The 14,978-nt window shown below is 40.0% G+C and overlaps 1 protein-coding gene across 1 annotated transcript in view; it reads left to right on the forward strand.

Moving 5' to 3' along the window:
• The window catches only part of DNAH12 (dynein axonemal heavy chain 12), a 291,227-nt gene that overhangs the window by 202,129 nt on the left and 74,120 nt on the right, over nt 1-14,978 (forward strand). The window contains exons 48-52 of the mRNA XM_090282944.1: nt 320-496; nt 4,624-4,755; nt 8,567-8,656; nt 9,284-9,424; nt 11,542-11,783. Coding sequence (XP_090139070.1) covers nt 320-496; nt 4,624-4,755; nt 8,567-8,656; nt 9,284-9,424; nt 11,542-11,783 — 782 coding nt within the window. The remainder of the gene's footprint in view (nt 1-319; nt 497-4,623; nt 4,756-8,566; nt 8,657-9,283; nt 9,425-11,541; nt 11,784-14,978) is intronic.

The following is a 14,978-nucleotide window of genomic DNA, read 5'->3' on the forward strand; positions in this document are numbered from 1 at the left end:
ACATCAGAAGACAATTGAAATGTGTAAAATTAGTTTTGAAAATAAGCCTCACTTTTTTGCCACTAGATCTTAGCACTTTACCCTTTTCTGTTGATTGGCTATCTCTTTGGGTCCCATGTGGTTTCTTGTATTTTTGAAGTGAGCTGGGAAGCTCATTACCAAATTAGGTTACATGTATTTGCATTTCTCCTCTTTTTATCTTGGGCCCTTCTACCCTTCAAAATGATATGTTGGATTCTCTGCTGTTTAAACATTCCTTTTTCTCTAGGAGGGAGAAAGCAATAGGATATTTGAGGAATTATCTTTATTTTTTCTTTAGGTTATTGAGATAGAGTCTGTACAAGTAGAAGCAAAAAGAAAGTTTGTGAAATTAGATGAAGAGATAGCCAGTGGAAAGGCTGAAGAAGCCCAGCTTCTGAAAAATGAGTGCGAAAGTGACTTAGCTGAAGCAATTCCAGCCTTGGAAGCAGCTTTGTCTGCACTGGATACACTAAAGGCAAGTGTTTGATTTAGCTATACTGAATTTTACCAACAAAATAAAATTGTTACAGCTACTTGGTTAATTCTATTTCAGCGGGTAATATTATCTTGTTTTTGTCCTGTCAAATGAAACTTGACTCTTAACAGTTCCTCTTTGATATATTATCTTATTTTTTGCTTTTCATATTGTGGCAGACCTCATCCTGCGAAGTCCGCCCCGCTGCAGATGGGAAGAATCCTTCCAGACTCTGTCTGCCTGGGGAGAAAAGGGCTGGAGATTCTCTCTAGTGGAGAATGCCCTGAACCCTTCCTCTGATCAGCTTTTATTGAGATGAATATGTGCAGGGGTACAAAGTATACATGCATAGCTTATCAATCAATATCAAAAGACAATGGCTACATATAACATTTATCATTTGTAAATAACAGTTAAAGAAATACAGAGATCTGCTTCAGGTCAGGGTCTATTGAACATGCTGATGCCAAAGGATCGTTAAGCTACAGCTGGTATACAGTAACCAAGATTACACTAAACAGAATAAACTTCATTGGGTACACTGTATTCTTTAGGCCTGATTTCCTACAGGAACCCTCAGTGCTGCATAGGGTCATGCCTGCCTCCTGCATTCCCAGTTTTCTGGTCAAGATTCACAGGCCTCTTTCAAGGCTTTGCTTGCATGGGGCTACAATCTCCAGTACCACACAGAGTGGTCCCCAACATTATAAATTATTTGTAATTTTTGTTTAGAATATTCCATGGAACCAACAGCCTCCAAGAGAACAAAGTAGTTTGGTACATGGACCAGAGGGTATATGTTAAATAGAGTGTATAGTTACCATTCTGAAGCCCCCTCAATATGCATGTACAGAAAAACTTAAAAGATCATTTCCAACAGAGATGTGGGTGGCACCTGTCTGGATTACACTGTGTTGGATATGAATTTATGTATGGTCTTTAGGCAAGACCAGAACAACCTCATCAAACGGAGCAGGAGAGATAGCTTCTGTTGACCAGGAAGACCCAGTGTAGTATGGTGGTTCAGGATACTTGGGCCCCATTCTTTGCCTTCTTTCCTAATCAGTGCCCTAACTTTCACATAAAAGCCCTGACAAGCTCTTTATATATTTTGGAGATCAGTCTCCTGTCTGTGATATCATTGGCAAATATGTTTTCCCATATGGTTGGTTTCCTTTTCATCTTGCTGATGTTTTCTTTTGATGAGCAGAAACTTTTTAGTTTGATGTAGTTCCATTTTTTTATTTTTTCCTTTATTTCTCTTGCCTTGGGAGATGTATCCGTGAAGATATTGTTACGTGTGATATCTGAAATTTTCCTGCCTATGTTTTCCTCTAGGACTTTTATGGTATCATGGCTTACATTTAAGTCTTTAATCCATCTTGAGTTTATTCTCGTGTGTGGTGTAAGTTGGTGGTCTAGTTTCAATTTTTTGCACGTCCCTGTCCAGTTCTCCCAGCACCATTTGTTAAAGAGACTCTTCTCACTCCATTTTATGTTCTTTCCTCCTTTATCAAAGATTAGTTGACCATAGAGGCCTGGGTTTATTTCTGGGCTTTCAATTCTGTTCCACTGATCTATGTGTCTGTTCTTATGCCAGTACCAGACTGTTTTGATCACAGTGGCTTTGTAGTATTGTTTGATGTCTGGTATCGTGATTCCTCCTGCTGTGTTCTTCTGTTTCAAAGAGCTTATATGACTCAACATCAAGAAAACAAACAACCCAATTTAAAAATGGGCAAAGGACCTGAACAAACACTTCTCCAAGGAGGATAAACAGAGGGTCTATAGACACATGAAAAAATGCTCAACATCATTGGCCATCAGAGAGATGCAAGTAAAAACCACAATGAGATACCACCTTACACCTGTCAGAATGGCCATCATCAACAAATCAACAAACAACAAGTGCTGGCGAGGATGTGGAGAAACGGGAACCCTACTGCACTGTTGGTGGGAATGCAGACTGGTGCAGCCACTATGGAAAACAGTATGGAATTACCTCAAAAAACTAAAAATGGAACTGCCATTTGAACCAGTGATTCCACTGCTAGGATTATACCCGAAAAATCCTGAAACCCTAATTCAAGAGAACTTATGCACCCCTATGTTCATAGCAGCCCTGTTTACAATAGCTAAGTGCTGGAAACAGCCTAGGTGCCCGTCTGTGGATGAGTGGATCAAAAAACTGTGGTACATCTACACAATGGAATACTATGTAGCAGAAAGGAAGAAGGAACTCCTTCCATTTGCGACAACATGGATGGAATTAGAGAAAATTATGCTTAGTGAAATAAGCCAGGCAAAGAAAGCAAAATACCGTATGATATCACCCAATACAGGAAACTAAAGAGCAACACAAACAAATGAACTAAATAGGCAAAGACTAGAATAGTAGTCAGTAGGCGGGAGGGGGGAGGGAGAGAAGGGGGATAAGTAAGGGAAGGGTCAAGTCAAGGAACGTATATGAATGACTCATGGACATGGACAACGGGGAGGGATATAATTGTGGGAGAAGGGATGGGCTGGGAGGGGGGAGCAATGGGGAAAAATGGGAAAACTGTAATTGAATAACAAAAAATAAAATTTAAAAAAAAGAAAAGAAAAGGAAAAAGATCCTGGAAAAATAAATAAATAAATAAATAAAAGCCCTGACAAGATGGAGAGTTCAACCTATGGGTAATTCAGCATATCGCAGGATCCAATTCTATCTGATTTTCAGTTACATCAACCCTGTAGTTGTAAGACATGAGATTATTTTAGGGCATTATAGCAACTTCTTAGTGCTCTCACTGCGCTGTAAGCCAGGAATTTAAAACCCTGAGCTTATTATTTTCTTCCTGTCTGACCTTTGGCACATTTAAATGCCACTCTCTACCTAAGGGTCTTTCTTCATTCTCTTCTTATAGACATTTATCACAGCAGCTAATCATTCTGACAAAGCCTTGTTTTTAATAAGCACTCCATCCTAGATGATCATGAGCATTAATCTAAGTAACTGTTTTATCACTGTGTACCATGGACTTTCGGCACTCCATTCTCTGAAACTCACTGGATTCTTGATGCCTTCAAACCTGACCAGTTATTGAATCAAATCAATATTAGGTTCTCCTTTCTTTGCAAGTCTGTTGCTTCCACCATTCTTGGTATCAAATACTGTATTAGCTGTGACTTAGGGTTCACTCACAGAGAAGAGAATTGACTCTATTTAGTATAAACAGTCAGGACCCTTTAGGGAATTTTATAAATGGATTACAGAATTGTTGGAAGAGCTAAAGAAAAACAGATCATTGACTGACCTGCCAGGAATGACTAACAAAGCCAAATTGCAGAAATAACATACCAAAGGAATGATCTCTCTGAGTCAGAAGCTTACAGAGCCTTCCCACAGAGCTACACCATCTCCATTATAGTCCATATTGTTAAAACAGGTGTCTCACACTCTGCCCATCTCCCTACTTATTCAGTCTGAAGTCTAGTATCATTCAAGTGATCTGATGCTGGATCCTAATGACCTCCCACAATTCTAGCTGCATGGAAAACTAAAATATATAGTTGTTAGTTTTCTAGCAATTGCAAGGGAGGTCAGAAGGATATTAGAGTGGATAATAAGTAAATGAATGTATTGTGTTTGTCATTACAATATATATCTTTTTAAAAATAAATTTGAAATTGGGACCTACCTCTTCTTTCATTTTGGTGGTGGAGTAAAATTAATATTACACATAAGAAAATATAGAACTAAGTTCTTTATGTGAAAATTAGGGTTCTTAATGTGGGTTCTATATATGGGTTTGGTATGTGATTGCAATCAAATTTTACATTTATGTGCAAAAATATATTTTCTGGAGGGTTTATAGCTGTCATAATATTCTCATAAAGATCGATGATCTTCCAGATGTTTGAAAACCATAGCTGTTAATTTGTGCTAAATTCTGTATTGTTAATTCTTTCATGGCCATGCAAAGCAAAAAAACAATTACAATTTCAAATGAAAATTTAAGTTTTTCTTCAATATTACTTTTATGTTAATTCTCCAACATTACTTTAAAAATTTATTATTTAGAAATAACCTATTCGTATTTTTAGGAATTATTCTTAAGATATCCTGTTTTCTTTTGATTTAGCCAGCTGACATTACAATTGTGAAATCAATGAAGAATCCTCCATCTGGTGTTAAACTAGTTATGGCTGCTGTTTGTGTCATGAAAGATATAAAACCAGAAAAAATTTCAGATCCTTCAGGAACAGGAGGCAAGGTAATAACTAGACACAGATTTAAATCATATTCATAAATATATAGAACACTTAAAACAACTATTATCAAATTAAATGTCAACAGTACTTGGTCCAGGGAATTAAAATTGTTTTTCAGATTGAATGGGTTTAGAATAAATTATGGAAAACACCATATTCATTCCAGGGCAAAGAAAAGGTAGTATAACATCAGAAAAAATGTGGATCCAATTGATTCCATCTTCTTTTCTGTCTACGTAGGATTCTCTACTACCATGGGGATGGAAATAAATGAACGCTGAGATTTCTGTGATTTTCCAGCTAAGAGTTTCAAGAACCCGATATATAACCACATTAGGTGTTGTTTCTGAGCATTCAAAATTCTGCTGTGTTACAGTACAGTGAAGTTGTTAAAAGCATGTGCTCTGGAGCCAGAATGTCTTGTCAGAAATCCCAACCCCATTGGCAGTACCTTGGGCAAGATGCTAAATCTCTGTGAAACTGCTTCATAAAGTTAATGTGAGGATTAGATTAGCTAATACATATAAAGCTCATGTATAAAGTTTCACAAAGAGTAAGCTTGCAATAAATGTTAGCTGTTATAGATAATTATTATTCAAGGCTACATCCTTTAGAAAGTAAGGCATAGGACTTCTGGCCAAGATGGAGGCCTAGATTGACATGCTCCATCTCCCTCCACAACTAAGAAGGACTACAACTACCACAAAACTAGAAATAACCAGAAGTTCCAGAAAATAAAGCTACATGGAAGTCTAACATATCAAGTTATAAACAAGTGGTGCTCATCCGGACGGGTAGGAGGGGCAAATCCAAGGTGGAGAGATCAAGCTGTGCTGGAGGCAGCAGCTGCAGCAATGAACAGTGGGACCCAATAAGCACAGACACCCATATTTAAGGGGAGGAGGGAAGCACCCAGGAACCAACCCCAGCTGCAGACTAAACCCATCAGCTCACGATTCCAACGCCAGGGAAGGCAGACCCGCATTGCCTTGAACTGTGAGGCCCAGAGGGTGTGTAGATGGAGGAGGAGGCTCCCGGTCTCTCAGCGGAGAGTGAGTGGTGGGAACCCATCTTGGACCCCTGCTCCCACACAAAGCACCACAGTGTGGTGAGACGGGTTGCCCAGTAGTGATGAGGGCACAGGGCTCTGCCCCCAATAGCATAGGAAAGGTGACAGTCCCACCCAAGAAGGAAAGATAAGTGAAAACAGTCAGGATGGCAGGAATCATGATTGAAATACCAATCACACAGCTAACCAAAAAGAAAATATGTGAATTAACTGAAAAACAAATAGAAAATCTTTCTGAGGCTCAGTTCAGAGCTATAGTCATAAGGCAGCTTACAGAATTAACAAAAGATATTGAACAAGATAGGGAAAGAATGAAGGTTAGTCCTGCTGAAATGAATGAAAACACATATGAGACAAGTGGTGAGGGAAGGAAAACCAGGGATCAAATCAACAAATTGGAGCATAGGGAAGAAACAGACAACCAGTGCAGAAAGAGGAAACAAAAAGTGAGGAATATGAGGAGAGGCTCAGAAACCTATGGGACAGCTATAAACTAATGAACATTCGAATTATAGGCTTGCCAGAGGGTGAAGAAGAAGAACTAGAAATTGATAAATTATGTGAAAAAATAATGAAGCAGAACTTCCCTAACTTGGGGAAGGAAATAAACTGAAAGATCCAGGAAGCACAGAGAGTTCCAGATAAACTGGACTCAGGGAGAACCACACCAAGACACAGTATAATCAAAATGTCAAAAACGAAAGATAAAGAGAGAATCTTAAAAGCATCAAGAGAGAAGAAAAGAATTATGTACAAAGGGGTCCCAATTAGACTGTCAGCTGATTTCTCAAAGGAGACTCTGCAGGCAAGAAGGGACTGGCAAGAAATATTCAAAGTAAATGAAAATCAAAATCCTACAGCCACAATTACTTTATCCAGTGAAGCTGTCATTCAGAATAGAAGGGCAGAGAAAGTGCTTCCAGGACAAAGTAAAACTGAAGGAGTTCATTAGATCCAACCACTGTTATATGAGATGTTAAAGGGACTTGTTTAGAAGAAGGAGGATCAAAACTACGAACATCAAAATGAAAACTATATCGCAACAACCAACAGCAGAAGTTAGGGAATTGAAACAAAGGCAAACTAAGTAGGCAACGAGAGGGGAAAAAGAATTATGGGTATGGGGAACATTTTGAGGGGAGGTCAGCGGGGAGGGGGGAGGGGGAAAAGGGAAGGAGATGATGCAAGAATTAAGAAGCATAGTAGGAGGGAATGGAGTAGACAGGAAGATATTGAGAAGAACTATATGCACAGCCAATGGGCAAGGACTAAGGAGGGGGACAACTGGAGGGAGGGGGAGTTATGGGGGGGAGCTGAGGGAAAAGAAATTGGGACAACTGTAACTGCATAATGAATAAAATATATTAAAAAGAAACAAAAACAAACTATTAAAAAAAGGAAGGCATGACATCTATTCTAAATTAGTTACAGATTTAGTTTATTTTTATTTTATTTTATTTTTTATCTTCAGCTGAGGATACACTTATTGATTTTCGAAAGCAGTAAAAGGGAGGGAGGAAGAGAGAAAGAGAGAGAGAAACATGGGTCGCTCACATGAGCCCCTACCCCTACTGGGGATTAAACCCACAACCTAGGTATGTGCTTGTGACCTTTTGGTGTACGGGACAACACTCCATCCAACTGAGCCACACCAGCTAGGGCTAGACTTATTTTCCTTTCAGGTTTTTACAATACCTAAGTTTGAATCCCTGAATTGGAGAATTCAGATTTTTTATTTTTTTGTCATTCTATCCTTCTTCGAAATAATAAAGAAAATAAATAGGCTCTTACCTTACCAAGTGATTTTCATGTACATGTACACACACACTCACACCCACGCTCACACACCATACACCCCTGTCAGGCTTCTGGAAATAGGAAAAAGAATGTTCAGCTATTTGTTTAATATCTTTCACTAGCACAAGTATGTACCATGTGCTTAATCTTATAACTGGTAGAAAAATGTATAATCTTTATCTGTTTTCTTTTCTTTACTTAGGAAACGTAGGTAGGTTGTTAATAAGAAAAATGTTTACTACTTGTCTTAGTCCATTTGGGCTTCTATAACAAATGGCATAGACTAGGTGGCTAATAAACAATAGAAATTTATTTCTCACAATATTGGAGCCTGGGAAGTCCAAGATCAAGTCTCCAGTAGATTCAAAGTCTGCTTCCTGGTTTATAGATGACTTTTGCACTGTGCCCTTACATGGTGGAAGAGAAAGGGAGCTCTCTTAGATTTCCCCTATAAGGATACTAATCCCATTCATGACCTAATCACCTCCCAAAGACCCAAATACTAGTACTTCAGGGATTAGGTTTCAATATATGAATTTGAAGGAAAGGGAACACAAGCTTTCAGTATATAGTGCTACCTTTCTAGTTTGAAAGAATTAAAAATAAAGAAAAATAAAAGTTGAAATAATAAAATTATATGAAATTGTGATGATGTTTATACTAGTTGCTTTTCTTATTTTCTGAAGAGAAATAATCATATCATTTGCCTTTCAATGTTTTATTTTTATAATAAATTTAATATATAAGTTCATATTGATATTTTAAATATTTGATATGTATGATGTGCTTTCTGGGAGAGGAGTATCTTTATTTCCAAGAAGATAGAAATTGATATTTTGAAAGTATATGTTTTCTCTGGAAAATATGTCTTAAACTTCAAGAAGAAAAATTTTATAATGAGCATCCTTAATTATACAGTTAATAAGCTTGCATAATTTTATTTACAGATATTAGATTACTGGGGACCTAGCAAAAAACTTCTGGGAGATATGAATTTCTTAAGAGATTTGAGAGAATATGATAAGGACAACATTCCAGTGAGTTTCATTGGATTTTTTTTGTAAATGTAACTTTGTTAAGATATGTAAAATCTCTAACAGTATGCAATACTGTGTAAAATATAAGAAGATATCCCATTTGGATTAAAATAATAAATAAAGGAGCATTCTATTTGTTAATGACTATTTTATGAATTCTCATAATGCATAGACCCCCTCCTCTTTCAGACCATTGACAGTCATTTAATAAATTACTGTTTTAGTGTATTATTGACATGAAGGAGCTCTCTAAATATCTTCTTATTATAGTTTATTAATAAATCTGATACACAAATTTATATGAGATAATGTATAATGCATTTTTCCCATCTGAACTTTTGTTTATTAATATGTATCATTTTCTCGTTTTTATGTTTTCTCAACCCGCAAGTCTTAATTTTTTTAGAAACATTGTTCCTCAATATCTGTAATAAATTTGCATACTTTGCTCACTCATTACTTGTGTTTCTGCTATAATTATGCTTATTTTAAAGTTATCTCAAAGTACTGACTGGTTTTTAAAACAACATAACTTTCTTATCCAAACTTTTTTACTATTTATGATTATTTTTTCATCTTATGACTGCAATAGGTTGAAATTTTAAGAGCTAAATGTTTGTTGTGCAGGTGACTGTTATGCAGAAGATTCGTGGTGAATATTTAACAAACCCTGAATTTGACCCCCCTAAGGTTGCTAAAGCTTCTTCTGCTGCTGAGGGTCTGTGTAAGTGGATCATGGCTATGGAAGTATATGAGAGAGTTGCAAAGGTATTTTGAGAATCAGCACATCCATTTTATATTGAAATATTCCCAGAAATTAAAATCTTTGCATATGTTTGCTAGTTAAGACTTTTCTAATAGTGCTAACAGAAAGAATTTGTCCTGCTACAGCATAAACGTCAGACATCGAGTACCTAGTAGTCAAAGAAAATACTTGCATGTGACAGTCTGGTTGTAACTAGTATGAGTGGTAGTTCTGAGGGAGTGGTAGTGCTGAGGGAGAAGAATGATCATTGAAATAGGCCCAACTGACCTATATCCATAGGGACCTAGGGCAAAAGAGAATTAGTTTGTTGAGGAGTGGGCAGAAGAAAAGAAAAATCTAGAACTTCAGGGGCACAGTGGCGGATTAAAGAATTGATTCAAAGGGCTAGAATTAAGAAGACCCAAGGAGGGTTAAGAAGTGGAACATGGAAAGATCCCCTGAAGCAATGGCATGCATTGATATGGAACCTTTTATGGAGTACCCCCTGGGGACAAATTCCCGGGAGAACAGAGCATGGTTCAAGGGCATTTTGTAAATTTGGCTAGCAAAGGACGAGGAAAACACTGGCCTTGTCTTCCTTAGCTTGCAAAATTCTACCCAGGATAGCAGGATATATAAATAAAAGGGTAAAAATCTGTTGTAACATATGTTCAGAACAACCTCAGTAGGGAATGAATGATAAGGCTATAACAATTGAGAGCTATTCCTAGTAAGGTACTAGGAACTTCGATTGTTAGTTTCCAGGGAGTAGACCTGTATACACCTGTTAAAGAAATAAAATTAATTTTATGTGGGATATTCTCTGAAGTCAAAAGTAAAAAGTGGACTTTCCTGCTTTCTATGTATTTATAAAGCACACGCCCCTTCAGGATTCCAGCCCATAGGAGAGAAAGTGGACCATTCCGTGTCTGATACTTGCCACCCTCTTTCCCTCTGCCTTCAGTTTTATTCATGGCAGAAGACTTAGGTCTCCCTTCTTTCAAATGTACATACTCTTTTTAGGTCATCTTCTAAATTCTTTCTACTAATGACTTGTGATACACTCAACGATAAAGTTGAAACCCCCATTCTTTTTTTTTTTTTTTCTTCAAACACAGTTTACATTGAACAGCATTCTGCACCAGTTTCAGATCTATAGCAAAGTGGTGGGAAAACTATGTGCTCTAGGAATGAGCGCCCCCAACTGGCCCAAGCACCCACCTGGCCCTATACCCCATTACCTCAGCATTATTGACTATATCCTCCATGCTGCAACCCACATGTCTGTGGGTATTTTGCAACTACCAATTTGTACTGCTTAATCTCTTCACCTTTTTCACCCAGCCGGCTGACCACCCCTCCTTTCTGACAGCTGTCAGTCTGTTCTCAGTATCTATGAGTCTGTTTCTATAATATTTTGTTTGGCAAACCTCTTTCTTGATATACTAAAGAGCATAATGAAATTAGAACTTTAGGAAATCCTTTTTCTCCAAACAAAATGTGGCCTTTCAAGATTTGCTGAGGATAATTCAATCTTGGTAGTGAAACTGAACATCAAGGCTTTCCTTTTCTTTGTATTTCTATCATAGTCTTATCCTCCCATCCCTAACCCCACCACCACATACACACACACAAGGCAAATGTATGCCTCACCTGATTGGGAAGCAGATCACAGACTTGGAAATGCAAAGAACAAACCAAAATAAAAAGCAAAAACAAAAGCAAAAGTAACACCACTAACAAAAAAGCACATTCATGTATTTTAAACATTTATAATTCTGTTAAATGTTTTTTTTTCTGTTTTTGGCAACAGTTCAATGGCAACTTATATTTAGAGACATTTTGGTATATATTGTGGCATTTTTACTACATATTGTGGCATTGTTAGTCCAGAATAATTTATCTGTTTTATTTGTGACAGTGAGCTACTTTAGAATGAATTATGTTTTACACAATAACTATATTTTGTGTATAAAAATATGTAAGATTTAAGGCAAAATATTCATTTTGTATAACTTATTATAAGTAACAAGTGTGTGTATAGTAATGAACATTTTAATCCATAATCTCTATAAAAAGTTATATAAGATGTCAGTTTTATACAGTACATATCACAGCTGCAAATATTGTTCCCAAACAGGTAGTAGCTCCTAAGAAAGCCCGCTTAACAGAAGCTCAGAAGTCTTTAGCTGAGACAATGGAGCTCTTGAATAAGAAGAGAGCAGAACTGGCAGAAGTTGAACATCATTTGGAAAGTTTACAAAGAACGTTTATTGAGAAGACAGAGGAAAAGGCTCGTTTAGAAGATCAGGTGGAACTCTGTGCTAAGAAACTTGAAAGAGCCACGCAACTAATTGGAGGACTTGGTGGAGAAAAATCAAGGTCAGATTTCTGCTCATTTTAACAGTATTTAAGAATGTCATGCTTGAATATGTGACTTTCTTTGGATATTCATTATGATTACTGATTTTAAAATGTCTGGTTGAAAATGTGGGACATTCTACAGGGCACCTGGCCAGTCTGCTTCAAACAGAATATCAGTGTCAAAGGATGTTTGCAACTTGCTTTCAAGTATTTTTTATAAAAAGAGACAGAGAGAAGCAAGTAAGGGAAATGATCATTTTAAATTTAAATGGTATGTGGTTGATCATTGTACAGTTCTTTCCACTTTGAAAAATTATCCAATTTTTCATAATAAAAAACGTTGAGGGGGCAGTAAAGTATGGCTCACTTTGTTGAAATTTTTTTAAATATAATATTTTTTATTATTGTTTTTCAATTACAGTTGTCCCATTTCCCCCATTGTTCCCCCCCACCCAGCCCACCTCTTCACCCACAGTCACATCCCACTCCGTTCTCCATGTCCATGAGTCATTTATACATAATTTTTTAAAATATGCTTTATTGATTATGCTGTTACAGTTGTCCCAATTTCTTTTCCCTTTCTTTCCCTTCACCCAGTGATATCCTTCCCTCCAGTTGTTCACCCCCCCTTAGTCCATGCCCATTGGTTGTGCATATAGTTCCTCTCAACATCTTCCTGTCTACTCCACTCCTTCCTACTATGCTTCCTAATTCCTGTACCATATCCCTCCCTTTCCCCCCTTCCCCCTCCCTGCTGACCTCCCCCCATAATGTTCCCATACCTATAATTCTTTTTACACTCTCGTTGCCTACTTAGTTTGCCTTTGTTTCGGTTTCCTAGCTTCTGTTATTGGTTGTTGTGATACACAGAGAAGGAAAACTCTGACCCCAAAAAACCTCCGCTGCCTTGCGGCATACCTCTTCAGGGGAAAGGCTAAGGGAGTAAACCCCGACAGAAAATCCGGAGCCGGAGTCCCTAAGGCGGTTTGACATTGTAGTCAACACCGGCAACTCCTGCGGCGCACCTGAAGCCAAGCTGTATTGACTTTGTCTTTCCCTTGGACCCTTCAGCTGCGAAGAGAGGGGGGGTCTGCTGCATGGGCAACAGCAGACCCTCCATATCACCCTGCCCAGGCTCTGTAGCTTCAGTTTCACTTGAGAGGACACTCCAGCGTCATCGCAAGATGTCGACTCAACACGGGAGGAGACAGATACCGGTTATAAGCTCATCCGATTGGCGAAGGAAACGAGCGCCAGGGGTCTCCTCTGACGGTGGGAGAGGTCATCGCACCTCACTGGACAGCTACCGTCTCGCCATGGCTCGCCTGCCCCACTGGGTGCATGGGGATCAGAGAGGCGCCTCTCGAAAAGTGGGCCACAAAACACCCGCACCAGTTAATTCCAAGCAAACAACAAGAAAGAAGCCTCCGGCTCTTCGCCTCGCTAGCTGGAACATCAGGACCATGTGCCCCGGACTTACTGCAGACCTTCTGTGGATCAAGGGTGCCAGGAAAACCGCTGTCATCGATAGGGAACTGGCACGACTAAACATCGACATTGCGGCTCTACAGGAGACCCGGTTGGCCGACAACAGAACTATCAGAGAAACCAACTACACCTTCTACTGGCAAGGGAAGTCTCCGGACCAACCAAGACAGCACAGTGTTGGGTTCGCTGTGAAGAACACGCTTGTTAACTCCATAGAGCCACCCACAGGAGGCACAGAGAGATTACTTACCCTCCGATTGTCAACAACTTTCGGCCCAGTCAGCATTCTTAGCACGTATGCCCCAACCCTCTGCGCCACCACCGAAGAGAAAGAACAGTTCTACCATGCACTGGACGAAGCGTTATCCAAGATTCCCAGAAGTAACGCTCTCTATCTCCTTGGAGACTTCAACGCAAGAGTAGGAGCCGACCACATGGCCTGGCCCACCTGCATTGGAAACTTTGGGAGAGGAAAGATCAATGAGAATGGTCAGCGACTGCTTGAGCTTTCGTGTCACCATGGCCTGTGCGTGACAAACACATTCTTCAAGTGCAAAGAGATCCACCAGGTGTCATGGAGGCACCCCCGCTCCCGTCATTGGCACCAGCTTGACCTCGTCATCACCAGAAGAACGGATATTGGCAGCACCCTCCTCACCCGCAGCTACCACAGTGCAGACTGCGACACGGACCATGCCCTCATGGTAAGCAAGGTGCGCATAATGCCGAAGAGGTTGCACCACTCCAAGATGAAGGGTCGCCCACGCATCAACACCAGTTGTGCCAGCAACCCAGTTAAGACCCAGCAATTCATCAACAAGATGGAAGATGCACTCGGCGAGGGAGTGGCGGCAGATGACATTATCGAATCCAATTGGCCACGTCTCCGCGACGCCATATACAACTCCGCCATTATTGCTTACGGGAAGAAAGAGCGGAAGAACGCTGACTGGTACGAGGCTCACTGGGAAGAAATGGAACCCGTGATCGAGGCTAAGAGGAAGGCCCTACTGGCTTACAAGGTCACGCCCACTCCCAGTACACTTCAAGCTCTACGGGCTGCCAGGAACAAAGTCCAGAAGACCGCCCGCCACTGTGCCAACACCTATTGGCTAAACCTGTGCAGAAGCATTCAGGAAGCCGCCGATATAGGCAACGCACGAGGAATGTATGAGGGTATCAAGAAGGCAACAGGCCCAATCCCCTCCAAGATCGCCCCCCTTAAGTCCAAGACAGGTGAGGTCATCACTGACCAGGAACAGGAAATGCGGCGGTGGACCGAGCACTACCTCGAGCTGTACGCAACGAAGAACACCGTAACAGACACTGCTCTTAACGCCATCCCAGACCTACCAGTCATGGAGGAGCTAGACACCCCACCTACTGCGGCAGAGCTCGGCAAAGCCATCGACCGCCTCGCTTGTGGGAAAGCACCAGGAAGCGACGGAATCCCTCCAGAAATCCTAAAGAGCGGGAAACCAGTCCTGCTACAGCCGCTCCACCATCTACTCTGTTTCTGCTGGAAGGAGGGTTACATCCCCCAGGATATGAGAGACGCCAACATTATCACCATGTACAAGAACAAAGGAGACCGCAGCGACTGCAACAACTACCGGGGCATCTCTCTCCTCAGCGTCGTCGGCAAAGTATTCGCCCGGGTCGCTCTTGCCCGCCTGCAGACCCTTGCTTCCCGCGTCTACCCAGAGTCCCAGTGTGGCTTCAGAG

The sequence above is a fragment of the Furipterus horrens genome, unplaced genomic scaffold (assembly GCF_987537825.1).
Source record: "Furipterus horrens unplaced genomic scaffold, mFurHor1.1.pri manual_scaffold_7, whole genome shotgun sequence".
Taxonomy (NCBI): domain Eukaryota; kingdom Metazoa; phylum Chordata; class Mammalia; order Chiroptera; family Furipteridae; genus Furipterus; species Furipterus horrens.